The following is a 21,584-nucleotide window of genomic DNA, read 5'->3' as shown; positions in this document are numbered from 1 at the left end:
GAATCTATAGCTCAGGTCTCTGATTTCCAGTCCACAACACAGACTCCTCTTCATTTTACAGTTGAGGTAAATGAAGTCTAGAAATGTTAAGTGTCATACTCCAGGTCACACAGATAGTGACATAGTTGGGATCTGGATACTCATCCTTGACTTCAAAGGTAGCAGCTCTTCCATATACCACAATGAAAGACATTCAGTTTTCAATGGGAGTTAATGTATTTACCTTGACATATAGGAAGTATGACCCCTATACTATCTGTTTTTAAACGCTTCCATTCTGTCTTAGAATCAGTAGTGTGTATTGGTTCCAAGGCAGAAGATCACTAAAGGCAAGGCAGTAGGGATTAAGTGACTTGCCCAGGGTTACACAGCTAGGAAGTGTCTGAGGTCACATTTGAACCCAGAACCTCCCTTCTCAAGACCTGGCTCTTTATCCACTGAGCCACCTCACTGACCTCTACTATTATTCCATAGCTCAGAATCAGTGAATCTGAAAGTTAGAAAGTACTGCAGGAACCTTTTCTTCTTCTTGGTCTTTTGTACCAAGAGCAAATTTATTTTAGGAGTTTAATAACAGGACATCTTGTTTTGAGCAGAGGTGTCCTTGGGGAGAGGTTCCAACCTCCCTGTAAGAATCTGGCTGCACCCACTAACCCCAGAAAGGAGGCAGAGGTGAGGGAGGTGCTAGGAAGGTGTTCCCTGGAAAGGGATCCCAGCCATATAGAACCATGGGGATAGAAGCTCAGGGATGCTCAAGAGAGTGGGAGAGTCATGTTAGCCGTCAAAGGACCTCTCAATATAGGGCCAGCAGGAACCCTTATACCAACACCGTAGGGAAAATCCAAGTTATGACTCTGATGTTGCCTGAAACATCTAAAGTCAATGGAGAAGTATCCTACTGGACAATGAGATTCGCACCAGTAGCCTCTTGTAGTACTTCACTTTGGGCTCATCCTCAAACTCACATATATCCCTCCTTTCACTACAGCAGGCTTAAAAAAGTGAAGAAGAATGCTAGGTGTGACTCTGTTAACTCTTAGACTTGGAATACTGAGGACTAGGAAAGAATTGGGTCCATACCAGTCAAATGAAATAAAGTACAGAAGGCCATGCAAGACATGGAATCCTACTGGAGATATGGGAACAGTGTATGTAACACATTTTGCAAAATCTTAAATCCTATACAAATGTCCGCCATTTTTATTTGCTGGTCCTCATCCCATCCAATCGTTTGCTTTTGAGCAAATAAAGATGGCGCAGAGAGAAAGAAAATGATGATAATAACAATAGCTTACAATCATAAAACCTTTTAAGGTCAACAAAGCCCTGTGAGTTATGTAAGAGACTATCATTATTCCTATTTTTCCAGAGGAGGACCGTGATGCTCAGAGAGGTCAAAAGACTTGCTCAGGGTCACACAGTTAGTCTCAGATTATTGTATTACAGTAGGTATTATACTAAGCATATCAGAGAAGTCATGAGCTGTTCAAAGAGTTGAAAGGCTCCAAGAAGTACAATATTACTTAAGTCAGTTCAACAAATACTTGTCAAGTGCCCAAAATAGGTATAAGGCAGCTTAAGGAGAAATAGGAAAAGGTAAAGGAAAGAAGATAATAAGTCTCTAACTCAGTGTGTCTTGAGTTCAAGTCCTACTGGCGGTGAGACCCAACACAGACAATAAGTCATTTAACCTTCAGGGATCCAGGCAAATCTCTAAGACCAGTAGGTTGTAGAACAGTTGCACATCCACATGAAGGAATTTCCTCACTGGGAACTTAATATACCAATGAAATTATAGGTGAGATCCCTCAAAATAAACAAATAATCAGAGTACAAAGAACCTTGGGTATATAATAGGAGGGCCAAAAACCAAAAGACTCTGCATCCTCAAGAAGAGTGCATTCAACTTGTCAAGGAAAGTAAGCTCTTATACAAGGAGAGAGGTTAGTAATGCAGGAGATTTAGTGTGCCTTAAATATCGTCTTTATTTGGGGCTGTGGCCTTACCATCTGTGTGACCCTGGACAAGTCACTTAACCCTATCTGCCTTTATTTCTTCATCTGTCAGATGAAGTAGAGAAGAAAAGAGCAAACCACTCCAGTATCTTTGCCAAGAAAACCCCAACTGGGGTCACCAAGAATGGGATGTGACTGAAACAACTCAATAACAACAATGACTGACCAGATAAATCACAGGGAATTTAGGTTCAATGTCATATATGTGTATATGGCTGGTTTTCCCTGAGGATACCGTCAGAATCTTTTCTGAAATCCAAAAAGTAGTGAGCAAATTATTTTCGAGGAGCTAGAGTTCTATGCCCATTCAGACTAGGGCTCAGATTTCATTTCTTTTCTTTGTCTTTAAAAAGAAATATTTATAGATACTTCTTTTAAGAACAATCACTAAATGTTTATTAAGCATCTACTATGTGTCAAGTACCATGCAAACACTGCCACTTCCCCAGTGATTCTCCTCCCTTGTCCAAGAGAACCTACTCTTGTAACAAAAAAGCACACTTAATTAAAGCAAATCAACAGATGGCTAACTTTCATATCAAGAATGCAGTGGCAGCCCTATGGTTAGTTTTTATTTGGCTGACAGGTGGCATGGAAGATCACGGAGTAATAGATCCAGTTCTTGAAGGAATCTTTGATGTTATTTAGTCCAGCAATGTCATTTTGCCACCAAAACAACCCCAGATGGGGAGAGATTATGACCTGGGTAGGGAAAAGACCATGAATGGAAAATGGAGCATATGTATTATTTTAATTTAAAAATTTTAACCCTTTCCCTTCCTAGAATCAATACTCCCTATTGATTCTAAAGCAGAGGAATGGTAAGGGCTAGGCAATGGGTATTAAATGACTTGCCCAGGGTCACACAGCTAGGAAGTATTTGAGGTCAGATTTGAACCCCAAACCTCCCATCTCCAGGCCTGGCTCTTTATCTACTGAACCACCTAACTACCCCCATTTTTATTTAAATTCATCATTTAATTTAAATGTTTTGATGAAAGTTCCATGTTGAACCACAACCCGACTACCTACATTTGTTTAATAACTATTTGGGTTGATATGAACTGCCACCAGTGCATACAGTATCATAATTTTCCCTCCAAGTCCTCACTCAGAATTCTCTACCCAACTATTCTCCCTCACTTTGCCTCTTAATGTGATAGTAGGGTGTATTCCAGACTTCTAGTTGCTAAAAACAACAACAACAAAACTCAAAATGAAATCCTAGTGTTGCTGTTTTATTTTGGTTTGAAGTCAAATTGGGTGACAACAGAAACTATTTCCAAGTGTCCATATCTCTTTCCCCATTTTGAGAGAGGACTAGCTCTCTAGAGCTATGTGGGGACTTTCCCACCTCATTTTGTTTTTTTTCCCTCTCTGTTCTTTTATCGTTTTCAATTGAAACCAGTTTCTCTGCCTTTTAACTGCCTGGCAGTATCTGGGTTTTTTTCTTATTCTTCTTATTTTCAGACTATTTTAAAGGTCTTTTCCCCGATGTGTTTTTTTTCTCTCTCACACATTAGTGTAACTTGTAGTTCACTCAAGTTTCCGCCCATGTGACTTCCAGCTTGAGTTCTCCATTATTATTTTTTTTTACCAGAAACCACAAGTGAGAAAGCAGGCCCCCAAAAGTCAGCGACTATGTCACTGCTAGGTGCAGTGTGGCCAGGCTGCAGAGAGAAGAGGACCCTGGGATCCAGAGGTACATGGTGGGCAAGCACGAAGAAGGATCCAAGGAAGGGGGTGGGCTGGTGACCTCATGAGTGGTGGAGAAAGGCAGCTTGGTGCTTAGAGAGCTAGAGGAAGCCCCGGCTGGAAGGGAAGCGGATGAAGCTGGTCCAACCCCTGGAGACTCCAGCCATGCCTCATAGCTCTGACAGTAGCGACTCCAGCTTCAGCAGGTCACCTCCACCCAGCAATAAACAGGTAAGTCTCTCTCCCCTCTCCCTGCCCTTCCACCCCAGGGCTTCTCTTCCTTCCTGGTGGACCCTCTTAGGAGTCCCTCTGCAAATGCCTCAGCAGGAAGGCTCAGTGGTCAAGGATGGGGCGTGAGTCAAGGAGCCACATCTGAGTTCTTTGAACTTGGGCTTGGGCCTCCTGGAGGTGTTTGCCTCAGGGATGTGTCACCTCCTCTCCCAAAGTCACTTTATTTAATAGTACCCGCTATCGTGTCCCTCTCCTTTAACCCTTCTCTTTTTACCCTCATGGTGTCTGCTCCAGAAAGCTTTCTAGGAAAGAAAGAGCATGAATGAAGAGATGGTGAATGAACGTGTTTGGGTCTGTGCAGAGGATTAAAGGGCTCTTTGATGTCATGAAAGGTTTAGTCTTTTTTTAAACCCTTATGTTCTGTCTTGGGATCAATGCTAAGTATTGGTTCCAAGGCAGAAGAGGGACAAGAGTTAAGCAATTGGGGTTAAATGACTTACTCAGGGTCACAGCTAGAAAGTGCCTGAGGCCAAATTTGAACCCAGGACTCCAGAGATTGAATTGCTTGTCAACTCTGGGAGTGAGGAGGGAGACAATATAAATCATAAAACTTAAGAAAACTTAGGTGGAAAGTTGCCATTAAATTTTAAAATGAAAATAAATGAACCCAGGATTCCAGATTCCAGAACTAGCTCTCTATCCACTGTGCTACCTAGCTGCCCCAAGGTTTAGTGTTAATAGGGGAGTTAAGTATAAGTTATAACTAATAATAATAATAGCTGGGGGCAGCTGGGTAGCTCAGTGGATTGAGAGCCAGGCCTAGAGACAGGAGGTCCTAGGTTCAAATGTGGCCTCAGACCCTTCCCAGCTGTGTGGCCCTGAGCAAGTCACTTAACCCCCACTGCCTAGCCCTTACCACTCTTCTGCCTTGGAGCCAGTACAAAGTATTGATTCTAAGATGGAAGGTAAGGGGTTAATAATAATAATAGCTAACATTTATATAGTGCCTACTAAGTGCCAGACACTGTGCTAAGTGCTTTACCAACATTATCTCATTTGCTAATAATAGCAGCTTACCACGAGTGCTTATCTTGTAATAATCCTATGAGGTAGGTAGTGTAAGTATTTTTTTTTTGGCGATATTTTTTTGATTTGGTTGGATGATTTCATCAGCACAAGAGTTATTTTTTAAAAAATCCTTCTGCACTTGCCGATCAGCAACTTCTTCGAAATGTAGTGTTTTAGAGAGCTGCCCTAGAGACACTGAGAAAATGATTCACCTGGGGTTCCACATCCCATCAGCGTGAGACCAGATCTTCCTGCCTGAAAGGCTGGCTCCCACAAGCATTAGTATCAGCCCCATTTTGCAGAAGAGGAAACTGGGACTCAGAATTTAAGTGTTTTGCTGACCCATGATCACAGACCTAGAAAGTAGCAGAATCGGGGATCAGATCAAAGCCTTCTTATTCAGAGATGCTTGCGCTTTCCACAGTACTACCCTATTTTAAGTTGTTGAACCAAAGGAAACCTAAGTCAAATTATGAAATTGGGATGATCCAAGAGGATGTAAACTGGGCACACAAGTAGTGACATTGTAGATAGAGTACTGAGTCTTGAGTTCAAATTGGACCTCAGATGTATTTATTAGCTGTGTGACCCTGGGCAAGTCACTTAACTCTCTTTGCCTCAGTTTTCTCATCTGTCAAAAGAGCTGGAGAAGGAAATGGCAAGCCACTCTAGTATCTCTGCCAAGAAGACCCCAGATGGGGTCATGGAGACTCAGACACGACTGAACAACAAAAAGATAATTAAAAATCAATACTGTGTCCATGCCATCTACAGAGCTAGGAGAAAGATAATGACCCCAAGGGCTTCTGGCCTGAAGTTCTGAAGGGGCTAATTATTTTCAGGGACTGGACTGCCATCAGGAAAGGAGAAAGGAGATTCAGCTGCTGCTGCTGCAACTCATCCACCCCATTGAATAGGACTGGATTGGAAGTTCTGGGGATGAGTGTGTGTAAAGGTTGTTCTGGAGAGCTGGAAGGAAGATAGATGCTTCAGATAACCCAACCCAACACTCATCTCCAGGCCTGGGAGATTTAAAGTTTGGCCAGAAGCTTCCGGCTTTTCTCCACTGCCCTGAACCTGTCTACTAACCACATCCCCCCCTGCCTTTTGTCTGTACAGAAGAACAGTACTGGCCTTGTCAGCCAGCTGTGATGCAATCATTATTTTTAATCCTCTTTACTCTTATGATTAAAAGATCATATATTTCATTAGTGCTGTGCTGAAGGGAGAGAGGAGAGTGGACTTGTGTGTGTGTGTGTGTGTGTGTGTGTGTGTGTGTGTCCATGGCTATGTTATAAAAATAACTAAGCTTTGTAGAGTGACTTAAGGATTAGAAGACATTTCCCTCAAACCTTTAGGAAATATGAGAAAAGTATTTTAAATTGATTTTAATTTAAAGAACATGGAAAGACCTACAGGAAATTATGAAAAGTGAAATGAGGATAACAAAGAAAATATTATCAACAGCCAGATGAAAATCCCAGCTTTGATACTAGCTTTATGAATTAGGCAACTAAAGTAATTGTTCTAAACCTTAGTTTCTTCATCTGTAAAATGGTCATACACTTGCAATATTTATGTCACCAGACTGTTTCAAGGAAAGTACTTTGTAAACCTTAAAATTGAATGTGTTATGATTGAAATTATCTTGAGAGACTGATTTTAGGTAAGAATATCAGTTTATTGATTTTATCAGGTTTATTGGTTAGGCCCAGCATCACAAAAAATAAAAGTGATATAGTTCTCCGTGCCTCTCTTGCAACCAGGGAAGACCCGAGTTGAATCAGACAGTCTAATAAATAGATTGTTAGGAGCTTGTTATTCAGCTCCTTCCTTGACTATCCCAAGACATCTTTAATTGGTGATAGCCAATTAAGAGATAGTCTATCAACCTATAAACCCTTCCCCATCCCCACAGGTAGACAGGTCAAATGCCTGAAAAGAACCCTAGTGTCCTTCATTCATTAGCCATATTCAGCTAACAAGGAAGACATTCTTTGGGATTCCCAAAGAGAAAGAAAATAGTAGCAGACTAGACAACTTCTTTGACCTAGATTCCAGATGCAGGAATACAAAGTAATTCTCCCTGGTATATAGGAATTGATACAATGTATGAAAAATAAATACTTACAAATGTAAACTGTTAAAATTATTGAATTATAATTTTTATTAAAAATTTTAAAAACCCTTACCATCTTTGTTAACATTAATTCTAAGACATAAACGTGGCAAAGGCTAGGTAGTCAAGGTTAAGAGACTTGCCCAGGGTCACACAGCTAGGAAGGGTCTGAGGTCAGATTTGAACCCAGATCCTCCCAATTCCAAGCTTGGTACTCTATCTGCTATGACCCAATTATAATTTAAAAAATCAGGTTCTTGGAGCATATCTCAGGGACTTCTAGGTACCATCAGTTTCTCTATTCCTCAAGGCAGGATTGTGCTGGTGTACCCCATCCACTGAGGGGTGCATCTGCTCTATTTTTACATGTCTTTGAGGTAGGGTGTTGGGGAGTTCTGTTTCTATTCTGAAAAGCAGAACATAATGAATGCCTCGCTCCCCTTTGGGAGACGTTGGCATGGTGGAGATAGTCTCAGAGCCCGGAAGACCTAGATTTGAATCCTTACTCTGACACATGCCAGCTATAAGACAGATACCTCAGTAAATCAATCACCTTCTTAATGCCCCAGACAACTCTCTAAGCCTAGAAGTAACTGAAAAGGTGCTGACTTGCATTGATAGAGGAAGTTTCCTCATCCTGGAGTTCCCTATACCAGTGAAATCACAGGTCATGTCCCTATCTCTACACCCTTTAGAGTTTTCTGAGAACTATTTGGAAGAGCGCCGGTATTGAAATAGGTTGGTATTCGAATAACTAGAACATTCTCTCAGCCTGTTACTCTGTGACAACTGTGTTCTCTTCTCTCACATTAGGTGTCCCTCTGATTTGGGGAGTACACTGTAGAGTATGGAATCCCATTATCTCCTCTGGAAGGAGATTTGTCATACTGGGAAAAGGATGATTTAGAAGTTCTGTCATAGAGTAGAGTCTGGTTAAAAAAGTCAGATTCAAATTGTGTCAATTGCTTATTAGCTCTGTGTGACCTTAGCTAAGTACTTTTCTTTGGGGCTTCAGGTTTCTCCACTGTAAAATCTGGGGCTTTGTTGTTTGGTCATTTCACTTGTGTCCTACTCTTCGTGACCCCACTTGGGATCTTCTTGGCAGAGATACTAGATTGGTTTGCTATTTTCTTCTCTAGCTTATTTGACAGATGAAGAAACGGAGGCAGAGAGAGTTAAGTAACTTGCCCAGGGTTACCCAGTATAGCAAGGGTCTTAGGTCACTTTGGAGTTTTTTTGGTTTGTTTTTAATTTGGAAAATTTTATTTAATTAATATAGAATAGTTTTCCTTGGTTACATGAATCATGTTCTTTCCCTCTCTTCCTCTCACCCTCCTCTCATAGTCAATACACAATTCCACTGGGTTTTACATGTATCATTGATCAAGACCTATTTCCATATTATTGATAATTGCACCAGGGTGATCATTTAGTCTACTTTCCCAGTCATAGTCCCCCCGACCCATGTGATCAAGCAGTTGTTTTTCTTCTGTGTTTCTACTCCCACAATTGTTCCTCTGAATGTAGATAGTGTTCTTTTTCATGAGTCCCTCTGAGATCACTTTTTAACTCCAGAAGATTTTTTCCTACCTCCGGCTGAGGTTATCTATCCACTGGGTCAGAAAGAAAAGTCCTAGAAGTCTGATGCTTCATTGTGGCATTGCTCTGATCTTCGATCTGTTCCATTTCTGACTAGGCTGATTTTCCCCTCAGGCAGCCTGATAGTTCCCTGCTTCTAGGGATTATATAGGTAGGGGAAATAGTGCAGACATCCAATTTTCTTTTCCTATTGCAGCTCAGAACTCTTGAACTCCAGCTTAGTCTCTACAGTAGCAGTTATTATAAGCATGCAGCCCCACTTCATTTCACAGATAAGGGAAACTGAGTTCCAAAGAGATTAAATGACTTGTATGAGATCACGTAGCTAACAGGTAACAGAGCCGAGATTCAAACCCAAATCTTTTACTCTAAATCTCGTGTACTATTCTGAGCCATAAAACCTATATTCCCCAGGTAAGATTAACTCATTCAGCCATTAGCACAATTAAACACTTCAGTTTACTAGATTCTCTAGTCATCATCTGAGGGGGTCAGAATACAAAGCAGGTACATTTTGATAGGGGCTAGGTGATGAGGAAAGAGATTTGGGGCCCAGGATTCTACCTGAAGATGAGAAACAGAGAACATAAACAGAAAGTCCTGGTAAAATTAAAGGCATGAGGAACCAGGGGTGGAAGAAGAAATGTGAAAGGGAACAAAAAAAGGAAGGTCAGGGATTTTCAGCAATAGCCTTAGCCGATTTGCCTAGACTAGCCCAGGCGAGTGTCTGAAGACTTTTTGCTTTATTCTAGATAAATTGTAAATGGCATAGTGAATGGAGAGCACCATACCCAAAGTCAGGAAAACTCATCTTCCTGAGTTCAAATGTGACCTCAGATACTTACTAGCCATGTGACTCTGGGCAAGTCACTTAACTCTGTTTTCCTAAGCTTCCACTTCTGTAAAATGATCTGAAGAAGGAACTGGAAAATCACTCCAGTATTTTTGCCAAGAAAACCCCAAAAGGGGTCATGAAGAGTCAGATGTGATAAACAATTAGACCACAAAAATAAATTGTAGACGAGAGAAACCACTAGATAATTGAAGGTATTCCTATTTATATATTGTTGACATTTCCATACATACATGTTAGGATTTGCAAAGGACTTTACATGTATTTTTTCTCCCTTGATCATCACAATAACCTCTCAGTGGGAATTCCTGAGAAAGGGTGCAGGATTCAAGCATTTGGAAAAGTTCTGGGAACTCAATAGGTGTTTATTGAATAAATAATGCAGAGAGCTCCAAGTAACCTGGAATGGATGATAAAGCTCACTCATTGCAACCTTCTTGATTTTTCAGGATTCCTCAGATGACGTGAGGAAAGTTCAGAGAAGGGAGAAAAACCGTATTGCTGCTCAGAAGAGTCGACAAAGACAGACACAGAAAGCAGACACATTACATTTGGTGAGTGCTTTTAGCTTCTCTTGCTATCCTTTAGTCCAGGTAATTATCTTCTTTTCCTGCTAATCTTCTCCAACTTCCTTCAAATCTCAGCTCAAAATATCATCTTCTGCAAAGAGTCTTTCCTAGTCAGAGATATGCTGGAAATTTTTTAACAATCATCTGTCCAAAACCCCATAATTCAGTTTAAAGTTTAATCTTAAATTTAATTATTAACATTTTATCCATCATTTTCTAAATTGCAAGCAATTTCTAAAGAATAAGTTGGGGGTAGCTAGGTGGCTCAATGGATAGAAAACCAGGCCCAGAGATGGGGAAGTCCTTGGTTCAATTCTGACCTCAGACACTTCCTAGCTGTGTGATCCTGGGCAAGTCACTTGACCCCCATTGCTGAGCCCTTCTGTTCTTCTGCCTTAGAAACAATACACAGTATTGATTCTAAGATGGAAGGTAAGGGAAGAAGGAGAAGAAGAAGAAGAAGAAGAAGAAGAAGAAGAAGAAGAAGAAGAAGAAGAAGAAGAAGAAGAAGAAGAAGAAGAAGAAGAAGAAGAAGAAGAAGAAGAAGAAGAAGAAGAAGAAGAAGAAGAAGAAGAAGAAGAAGAAGTCAAATTCTGATTTGTAACATTTGTTCATTTCTGAGCTGTAAATGCAAATTTAGTAATTGGCCTCAGCTGACTCCATCACACCCTTGTGATGTCCACCTTAAACTTAGCTCTTCCTTCTGAGATAATCTTCAATTTAGCTACACCCCCATAATGGGTTCTGAATAGATGTTTGTCTAAGGACAGTTTTGTGGCTCAGTGGCTAGAGAGTTAGGCCTGGAGACGGGTTCAAATCTGGCCTCAGACACTTCCTAGCTGTGTGACCCTGGGCAAATCACTTAACCCTGATTCTCTCTTCTGTCTTGAATCAATATTTCTTCTTGCTTCTAAGACAGAAGGCATGGGTGAATAAATAAATGTTTGTTGAATTGATAACTGTCAGTGAGGCAATTTAAGCAGTCTTCATTAGTTGCTAAGTGTGTATATACATGCACATTTATATATCAGTATATAAATATATTTTTCTATCTTTTTTGTCTCAAATATCTGTATTTATCCCCATAAATAGAGATCAATAGAAACATGGATTTTTTCTCAAAAGGTATGGAGTGGAGAGAGAGAAAATAGATTTTTGTTCTTTTTTTAAAAATAATTTAATTTTCAAAAATCTATATATGTTAATCCACACAACTCTAGCTCCCTATAGTTCTCTCTATATTTATAACCACAAAGAATACATTTACATTTCATATAAAGCCCCTGGAAACGCAACAGCAATCAATAGACCTTTCCTGATTCTCCCTACGACTCCATTTTTAGTACCCAGTTCCCTCCTTAATCACTGTGCATGCTTTTAGGTTATGTCCTGTTTTTAATTTGTTCTGGGAACATATGGGTTCACCTTAGTAGAATGTAAGCTCCTTTAGGGCAGGGACTGTCTCACCCTTACTGCTGTCTGCCCAGTGCCTAGCATGGCAGTGTTAATGTGTGGGAAAGATAGTCTGGAAAGGACTGGCACATACAAGTAGAGGAAAGTGGAGAAATGAGGTTCATCTTCTAAAAACAGGGCTGGATTGTTGAACTGGCACCTACTCATAGGTGTCTCAATCACAATGAGTTTGACCTGCCAAGAAATAGAGAACAGAATGGAAGGGCTGGGGCTGAAGTGGAGATAAATGAGTGGCTCATATCTCCAGGGAGGAAATGCAGAACCCCACACTCAGAGAATTATCTAATTAAGCTCAGATTATTTTCTTGAACTGTCAAGTAATTTTGATTTTTCCTGATGTTGGAGACTGGACATTTTCCTGGACAACTGTCCAGACCTGGCTTTCAAAAACTATTGCCACTTGGGGTAGTTGGGTGGCTCAGTGGATTTGAGTAGTAGGCCTAGAGAGGGGCATCCCTGGGTTCAAATCTGGCCTTAGACACTTCCTAGCTGTGTGGCCCTGGACAAGTCACTTAACTCCCTTTGCCTGGCCCTTACTACTCTTCTGCTTTGAAGCCAATACATCATATTGATTCTAAGATGGAAAGTAAGGGTTACATTTTTTTTTTTAGACAGAGATAGATCTTTACTAAGGTGTATTTTATCCCAGGCAAATACTAAGCACCGGACATACAGATGAAAGCAAATTGGATAGTCTCTACCCTCAAGAAGCTTACCTTCTCATGGAGGGAGATGATACATTAAGGAGTGCTGGGAAAGAGGTGATGGGGGGAAGGGTGCCTAGACAGGGGCATGGTGAGGAAACTGAAGGAAGGGTAGGGCTGATGAGGAAGGAAGAAATGAATTTGTGAACCTTTTGTGTTTGCCCCATCCTTTTCGGGTCAGAAGACAAGCATTTAGGATTCTTTATTAAAATCCGTCTTAGAACCTTTGAGAGACAAATGTTGTACCCTGATTATGAGCAACTTCTGAGGAAGACTAACCCTTAGTACTCTTTCTTTTGGTTTCCTTGGTTTTTATACAGTAGTCAGGTAGAATATTTGGCCCTGGAGTCAGGAAGACCTGAATTCAAATCCAGCTTTAAATAATTTAACTTTTATCTGCATCAGTTCCTCAACCATAGAATGATGTTCTTTCAGCACTTTCAGAATCATTGTGAAGATTAAATGAGAATATTTATAAAGCATTTAGCATAGTGTCGATGCTTGATAAATGCTTATCATCCCCTTTCTTTCCACTTCTTTCCTATTACAAAAATTCTCCTGGAAATATTTTAGTGTATATAGGGACTTTCCTTTCTATCTTTGACCTCCTTTGGTTATATCTAGACGTAAGATCTCTGGGAATTAACATTTAATCATTTTCTTGGTGTAATTCCAAATTGTTTTTCGGGAATTTGTAGATTCTTAGTTGGAATGGAATAATAGACACATATCTAAGAGCTCATTGAGTCCAAACACCTCATTTTAAGGAAATTGAGACCCAGACACATCAAAGTTAAGCCCAGGACCATTGAGCTAGGTAAAAATAAACTCAATTTTATAACCACATGACTAATGTCCTTTTCACAACCCCACAGTCTCCCTTCATGTTGAACAAATTTGCTCTCTATTTATCCCTAAGCATTTACTTATCATTTGGACTAACTCCAACATATGCCTCAGATTCCATTGATTTGAGCTCCAATTTCTCCAAGATTGAGTAATCTTGCTTCTGATGGCAATAATGCTACTAAAGCAAACTTCAATGGGAATGGAGAATGTACCCAGATATCTGAGTCCAGAGTAGGTGAATATCTGTTGATTTTTTAAATCATAAAGTCGCTTCCTCATATATTTATTTACCTTTTGGCTACTGAGTAGTAAAATCAGGAACATACCTAAAGCTCTATTCTTTCTGAGGAATTTCCCAGCCTTTTGGCTAGGTCTTGAATCTGCTTGATAGTAAAGGACACATTTCTCAATTCAGATGCCTTAAGTCAGTACATATTGATTGTGTCCAAATAAATTCCTTGCTTTTGCCATCCCTTTACCCATCAAGTCTACCTGCTCCCTCTTCTTCCTGGTTCATTCTTATCACCCACAAAATGGGGGACAATAGTGATATAGTGGGAAGAACACCAGCTTTAGGGCCATAGGGTATGAATTTAATGCCCAGATCTGTCACTTGTTTTCATGACCGTAGACACATCATATAATCTTTCTGGGCATGTTTTCTCATCTATAAGATGAAGGAATTGGACTAGAAAACCACGAACATCCCTTCCACCTCTAAGTCTATGAATGCCTCATAATACAGAAAAATGATTTGAAAAGAGTATTATGTTGGGAAAGAAACACATCAGGTGTAAGTTTCCTCACCTGATGCTTTGATTACTTGGGAAGTTAGCACAAAAAGGAGCAACCTGCAACAATTTTTTCCTTCTGATAAGATATTGGTTTGTAAAACCAGGACTTGGCCTATTAATGTCATTAGCCACTAGAGATCAAAATACTTAACCCACTCTTTCGAGATATCTCCACTTTCTTTTAGGTATCATCCATTTAATTTATTGTTTTTTAGTCATTTTTCAGTTATGTCCATTTCTTCATGGCCCCATTTAGGGTTTTCGTGGCAAAGATATTAGAGTGCTTTGCCATTTCCTTCTCCAACTCATTTGACAGATGCAGAAACTGAGACAAACATGGTTAAGTGACTTGCCCAAGGTCATCCAGGTAGTAAGTATATGAGGCCAGATTTTAATTTGGGAAGATAATTCTTCCTTGACTCCATGTCTAGCACTCTAAACACTGTGCCACCTAGCTGGCCATACCTTCCCTATTCTTAATAAAACTCTCACAAGACCTCACCAACCCAGCAAATATCATGTGTCTCTCCTTTTCTCAGCCAAATCCTTGAAAAAACCATCTACATTTGATCTCCTCACCCTCTCTTTTTAACTCCCTCAAATCTGGTTGATCACTCAACTAAAATAGCCCTCTCCAAAGTCATCAATGAACTTTTACTTGCCAAATCTTCTCTGTTCTTATTCTCCTTTGTTTCTCTGCCACCCTTGACACTATTGATTCCCCTTTCTTGGATACTCTTTCCTCTTTGGCTTTTCATGACTGCTCTCTCCTGGTTTTCCTTCTACCTATTTGATCATTCCTAGTCACCCATGCCCCTACTCCCACCATCATCCATTTCATACTATAGTAGTTCTTAGTTCTCCGACGAAATGAAAACCTTTCTGGCAGACCACAAATTCAATATGAGTCAATAGTGTGACACAGCAACTGAAGAAACGAACATAATCACAGACTGCCCCAAAATAGGCAGAAGCTCCAGAGATGGGGTGGTGATATTCTGCTCTAGTCAAACCATATCTGGAATATCATGCTGAAAACTAGATATGACCTTTTAAGAAGTTCATTATTCAGAGAAATCTAGAGAAATGACAAAGGGCTTGGAGATTATGATAGATAAGGATTGATGGGAGAAATGGCACATGTTTATTTAGCATGAAGAAGAATAGATTAAGGTAGGTGGAAGGTAAGAGATCATTGTTCTTTTCAAATCCCTGAAGAGATGTCATATGGGAGAGAGATCAGATTTATTTTGGTTGACTCCAGAGGACTGAACTATGTGACAACAAGTCTATTTTTAGAAGAAACTGAGGCACAAAAATCCAAGCATAATCTATTGGAAAGGCCAGAAATTTCACATCTAGAATAATTGGCAAAAGCTGAAGAGAAAATTTAGGCCAAAAAGGAAAACTTCCTAACAAATAGGAGCTGTCCAAAAGAGCAGGCTCTTCTTTGTGGGCTCCCTCTCACTACAAGTTTTAAAGTGAAAGCTAGATGACTACATAGAGGGAAACCATGGTGGGGTTTCTTGATCAGGCCTGAGTTAGACTAGTTGGCCTCTGGAGTTTCTTCCAACATTGAATTTCTAATTATTCAGTGAGTCTGGACAATTGTTGATAAGTAGAGTTAACATTATGAATAGAAATCACATAGGAGGCAGCTAGGTAGCATGATGGACTGAGAACCAAACCTAGAGATGGGAGAACCGAGGTTTGAATCTGGCCTCAGACATTTTCTGACTAGGTGACCCTGGGCGAGTCACTTAACCCCCATTACCTACTAGCCCTTACTATTTTTCTGCCTTAGAACCAATGCACAGTATTGATTCTAGCTAGAAGGTAAGGGTTAAAAAAAAAAAATCATAATTTGTTAACAAGTCCCTCTAGATGTTTACTCCTTGCCTTTAGTGCTTCATTTATTTAAAAATAGCACAAGTGTTTTCATAAGATAATGAAATTGTGTATTGATGCATCTCTTCTTGACTCTAATCAGGAATTCTTTAAGAATCAAAATAAAACCACACATATAAAATAAAATTTAAAAGGCAGACTTCTATACCAAGAAGACAAGATAATGGTCAAAATAAGCCCTCTGAAGCCAGAGAAATATTGTTACGTTATTAAATTTTTATAACATCTAAAGTATAATTGCATCACATTTTTAAAATATGTGGCAGGTTAGTAGACCAGAGAGTGTCTGGAGTCAGGAGACCAACTTCGTCTCTGTATTATCTGTGTAATGAAAGCAAATTGTTTACTCTCTCTAAGCCCCAGCCTTCACTTCTGTAAAATGTTTAATAATGCTTTTATTACTTACTTTTAAAGGTTGCTGTGAGCATTACTTATTAAACTTACACTTAAAGCATGAAATAAATGTGACTTTTATTATTATCCTGATTCTGCAAAGGAGGAGATGTCTTTCCTCTGACTCTTGCTTTGTTTCTAGATAGGAGACCAGATGTCTTTTATTTGCTGTGATTTCTCTCCTTTGGTTTTTCACAGTATATAAAGTCATAAAATTAAGACAAAATTTTTGCAAACACCACTGATTTGCCAACACCTCACTTTACTTCCTCTCAGGCCAGTTCTGCTATTTACTACCTACAGGACTTTGGACAAATGATTTCTCTCTCTTATTTTTTGTAAAGATATTTTATTTTACCAATTGCATGTAATAACAATTTTCTATGTAAGTTTTCTTTTTAAATTTAAAACCCTCCAACTCATTTGACAGATGTGGAAACTGAGACAAATATGGTTAAGTGACTTGCCCAAGGTCATCCAGGTAGTAAGTATATGAGGCCAGATTTTAATTTGGGAAGATAATTTTTCCTTGACTCCATGTCTAGCACTCTAAACACTGTGCCATCTAGCTGGCCATACCTTCCCTATTCTTAATAAAACTCTCACAAGACCTCACCATCCCAGCAAATATCATGTATCTCTCCTTTTCTCAGCCAAATCCTTGAAAAAACCATCTCCATCTTAGAATCAATACTGGGCTAGGCAATGGGGGTTAAGTAACTTGCCCAGGGTCACACAGATAAGAAGCGTCTGAGATCAAATTAGAACCCAGGCCCTCCCATCTCTAGGCCCGACTCTCAATCCACTGAGCCACCCAGCTGCCCCTATCTATGTAAGTTTTTTGAAGGTATAAGAGCTGAATTGTTTCCCTTCCTCCTTTCCTTTCCCCCTTTCCCCCCCCCAAAACATTATTTTTATACATTATTAAATGGGTTATACAAATTTTATCCAAATGACCTCTTTAAGACCCAGTTATCTCACTGGTAAAATAGGGCTAATAGTATCTGACACCCTTGCTTCACAAAGTTGTGAGGCTCAAATGAGATAATTTAGTACATCCTTAATCTGCTAAGGAAAACAGATGAAAACTTAAGCAGGAGTTATAAAGGGTAAGTGGAAAGATTCTACTCAGAGGTCAGAAAGAATATTGTTACTATCTCTGAAAGGTGTACCTAACAAAGGGAAAAGGAGGTTGATAATCTTTTGTGCAATGTGTGTAAAGTATCTAGCAAACTTAATGGCAGTAGCTGTAACCTCTTTGGACCTTGGTTTTCCCCTCCATGTAATGGGACTAACTCAATCATCTTAAAATCCCTACGAGCTCTAATTCAATTTCTGTGATTAGCAACCTGGGCAGCTTGGTGGCACAATGGATAGAGCACTGGGTCTGCAGCTAGGAAGACTCATCTATGACCATCCATGAACAACAACAGCATCTTGAGGTGGAAGATATTTGAGTGGCAAAGATCTTTCTTAACTAGGTCATCCTTCACAATAATCCTAATAATGCCATCCATGTTTGGAATATTTTTTCTAGGTATTTAGCCGGGTTAAATTTTTTTTGTTTGTTTTATATTTATTCTTCTGTCTTATCAGTTTGGTTTCTTTTATATCTTAGACTCTGGGATTAAACTCTTTGCTGCACAATCTATTTTAGAAGCAGTGGAAACAGAGATTAAGAAGAATCCAGAACTATTTTCACCATTTATCTCTGTGTTACGGACAGCATGGAGTTGGTTCTTGCTTCATTGAATGGATCCCCTGTTATCACTTTCTCTATTCCACAATGTATTTCTTTTCTTGTTCTTCTTGGGAACTTTCTAGCTGTGTCTTATACATTAAGTTTACTTTTTCTTATGTACATTTCCCATTTGGACTTCTCAGACAGGCACTGAATTTTATGTCTGACCCTAGCTGCTCATTTTACTGATGAGGGAATCAAAATCTAACCAGGGGAAGTAACTTACAACTCTACTTAGGTAGGGGTAGAACCAGCATTAAAACCCACTTCCCCTGAGTCTCAGCCTCATCTCTCTTTTGCAGCTGTATTTCTATTCTTCAAATATAGTAGCTGATGTTTATACGTAACATCTTGGGGTCTACAAAGTTATATATTTAACTCTGTTATGAGGTTCACAAAGTTATATATATACAATCCTGTTAGCCCAGGACATACCAGTCTCTGAACTCTACATGAACCAGTCCCCAAGACCTTGACATTCAGTTGTTGTTATGGAGTCATTTTTCAGTTGTGTCCAATTCTTCATGACCCCATTTGGGGTTTTCTCAGCAAAAATACTGGCATGGTTTGCCATTTCCTTCTCCAGCTCACTTTACAAATGAGGAAACTGAGGCAAACAGGGTTAAGTGACTTGCCCAGGGTGGCCCATCTGTTAAGTGTTTAAGATCAGATTAAAACTCATGAAGATGAATTTTCCTGATTTCAAGCCCTGTGCTCTATCTTCTGAACCATTACTTTATACTTTATACTTTGTACTTTATACTTTATACTTTGTACTTTATATTATACATAGTCTCTTAGACTCTCTTTCTAAAACATACATTGTTCTGCATTCTGGAATTTCAGTGCCTTGCAAGAAAGTGCTATGTTGACTAGATAGCAACAAATGTTTTAGAAAGGAACTCTGAGAAGTTACATGTGTTAGTGACTGCGACTGGTTCCCAGAATGTTCTGGCTTTACTGTGTCTCTTAAGGCAGGGGGCACATATGATCTATCTCATATAATCCTTATAGGAACACTGTGACATGGGTACTATTGTTATCCCCATTTTGCAGATGGGTAAATGGAGACTGAGAAACAATGAGTGACTTAGAAATACATCATCCATAAGTACTAAAATGGCTGACCTATTGATAGGCAGAATTTGTGGCTTGGTTTTCTTGACTTTAAATCAAGCATATTATCTCTAACATAGTGTGGTCTCACAGGGTCTTGAATGTTCTTTTTGTTGCTTCTTTATGGTTTTCCTACATCAGTTGTGTATGACCTGGGGGAGATATGCTTGAGTTGAGCACACACAATCACATTCAAACATATACAGAATTGCATATTGTTGATCATAAAGAGAATGGACCAAAAGAGTATAGGTGAGTGATGCTACTACTGATTAAAAAGATTGTTCTAGAAATGCATGTCCTACTGATGGCAGCTCAAGACCAATTTCTGGGGAAAGTATATTTTAGGAGATCAGCACTTTATAGATTTCATTTCAATATAAAACGTGTTCAAACAATGTTAGTTTGTGATCTCAGCCCAACTTCTGCTCTATTTAGGAGATGCTTTTATGAAGCTACCTTCAATTATACCTTACTGAAAGTCTCTTGGTGTCTCGTCAGATGGTCTGTGCAGTAGCTTCACAGGTAAATTTCCGCAGGCTCTGCAGTATTTTACCTGGCTCCCCTGAATGATGTAGCTCACCTCTCCCCATTGTAAAAAATGGGAATATAAAGTAATGAGCATGAGAAAAGAACTTTTAAGATCAACTAGTCCTACCTTTTCATTTTACAAGTAAAGAAACTAAAAGTCAATCAATATCAAATCTATAAGTATTTTTAGGTGCCTTCTATGTGTCAAGCACTATGTGAAGAACTGGAAATGCAAAGAAAAGCAAAATAAAAATAAAACTCCATCAAACAACCAGAGTCTCAGTCCTCAGGGAGTTCCCAGTCTAATCAGGAGGACAACATGCAAACAACTAGGCACAAACAAGACTAAAATGAAATATAGAAAGATAATCACAGAAGGAAGCTCTTAAGGGGGATTGGGAAAAGCTTCTTGTAGAAGATAGGATTTTTAGCTGACACTTAAAGGAAGACAGGGAAGTCAGGGACAGGATGTAAAATGAGCTGTCTAAGGTCACAGATCTAGATAATCTCTCTGTAAACTTTAGTGATTTTTAAGTGTTCATTTAGAAAGAAGAAACTACCTTGGTAGGAGACTAGTTGAAACAACCGATTTATTGTAATAGTAAACTTAGGACTAGGAGGAAGAGTGGATAGAGCACTGGACCCAGAATTAGAAAGACTTGAGTTCACTTTTGACCTCAAGCACTTACTAGCCGTGTGACCTTGGGCAAGTCATGTAACCCTGTTTGCCTCAGTTTCCTCATCTGTAAAAGAGGAACACACTAAAGAAGGAAATGGAAAATCATTCCAACATCTTTGCCAAGAAAACCCCAAATAGGACCAGGAAGAGTCAGACATGACTGAAACAACTCAAAAACAACAACAAAAAGTTGGGGCAGAGAAGAGAGTAAAGTCAAAATGCTGAGTTAGTGGGGAAGAGCTAAGGGGTGAGTCTGGGGGTCAGTTCAGATGGAACTTGAAGTTATATATTTGAATTAAAGCTTTATTGTCTACAACACCCTTAGACCCACTTTTCTTGGACCAACCAGCAAATGTTTTCTATTCCCTCAGTTCTCTTAGTACTTACTTTAACTACCATTCTTGGCTTTCTTCAAGTCCCAGGAAGCCTTTCCCAAACCTAATTCTAAACCCTTCCCTTTCTTAATTGTTTTCTATTGATCTTGTATGTAGGTTGTTTGTATATATTTGTTTTTGACACTCCCCCATTAGATTATAAATTCCTTGAGGGCAGAGACTGTCTTTTGCCTCTTTATGTATCCCCAGTGGTTAACATGGTGGCTAGCACACAGTAGGTACTTAATCAAAGCTTCTCCTTTTCTATTTTCTTTTTTCTATTCCATGTAATTTTTCTTTGTTTCTTGTGTATAGCCTTGGCTGCGAAACCTTTGCACTAAGCAGTTAGAGGCTATGACATCATTGTACTGCTCTGCATGTGCTTCATAGTCAAGCCTAGGACTGCCACAGAGCCAGAACACTAAAAGGGCACCAAAGTGGTGACATGTTGTCTTTTTTTTTTAATTTAAAATGTAAATTTATACTTTAAATTTTTAATCTAATTTTTTATTTATTTATGTAAATGTAAATTTAATTTATACTTTTAAAATTTAATTTTAAATTTAAAAATGTAATTCAGCCTAATTGGATCAGCAACTTTTAAAATTGAATATTTAATTCAACATATTCCTGATCCACCAAAACTGATCTTAGATCCCTAGTAGTAAGAATTTTATGTAACAATCCTGAAAGACTCTACTTTTTGGCCAACCTATAAAGGGATAGCTTATTATTTCTTTCATTCAATTAGGAAGAATTTTGAGATATATGATAATTCAAAATACCCCAAAGTTATGGTATATGATTAAATTTTTGAAATTTAATTTTAAGCTAATAAATCTTTTTTTACAAAAACCTTTACCTTCTGTCTTA

At 39.1% G+C, this 21,584-nt stretch overlaps 1 protein-coding gene across 1 annotated transcript in view; it reads left to right on the top strand.

Moving 5' to 3' along the window:
• The first annotated feature begins 3,532 nt into the window (after window positions 1-3,532).
• Window positions 3,533-21,584, top strand: part of BATF (basic leucine zipper ATF-like transcription factor) — a 43,589-nt gene continuing 25,537 nt past the window's right edge. Inside the window, exons 1-2 of the mRNA XM_001367605.3 lie at window positions 3,533-3,941; window positions 10,030-10,134. Coding sequence (XP_001367642.2) covers window positions 3,843-3,941; window positions 10,030-10,134 — 204 coding nt within the window. The 5' untranslated portion in view covers window positions 3,533-3,842. The remainder of the gene's footprint in view (window positions 3,942-10,029; window positions 10,135-21,584) is intronic.

This window comes from Monodelphis domestica, chromosome 1, assembly GCF_027887165.1.
Source record: "Monodelphis domestica isolate mMonDom1 chromosome 1, mMonDom1.pri, whole genome shotgun sequence".
Lineage (NCBI taxonomy): Eukaryota > Metazoa > Chordata > Mammalia > Didelphimorphia > Didelphidae > Monodelphis > Monodelphis domestica.
This window is presented reverse-complemented; position numbering and strand designations above follow the sequence as displayed.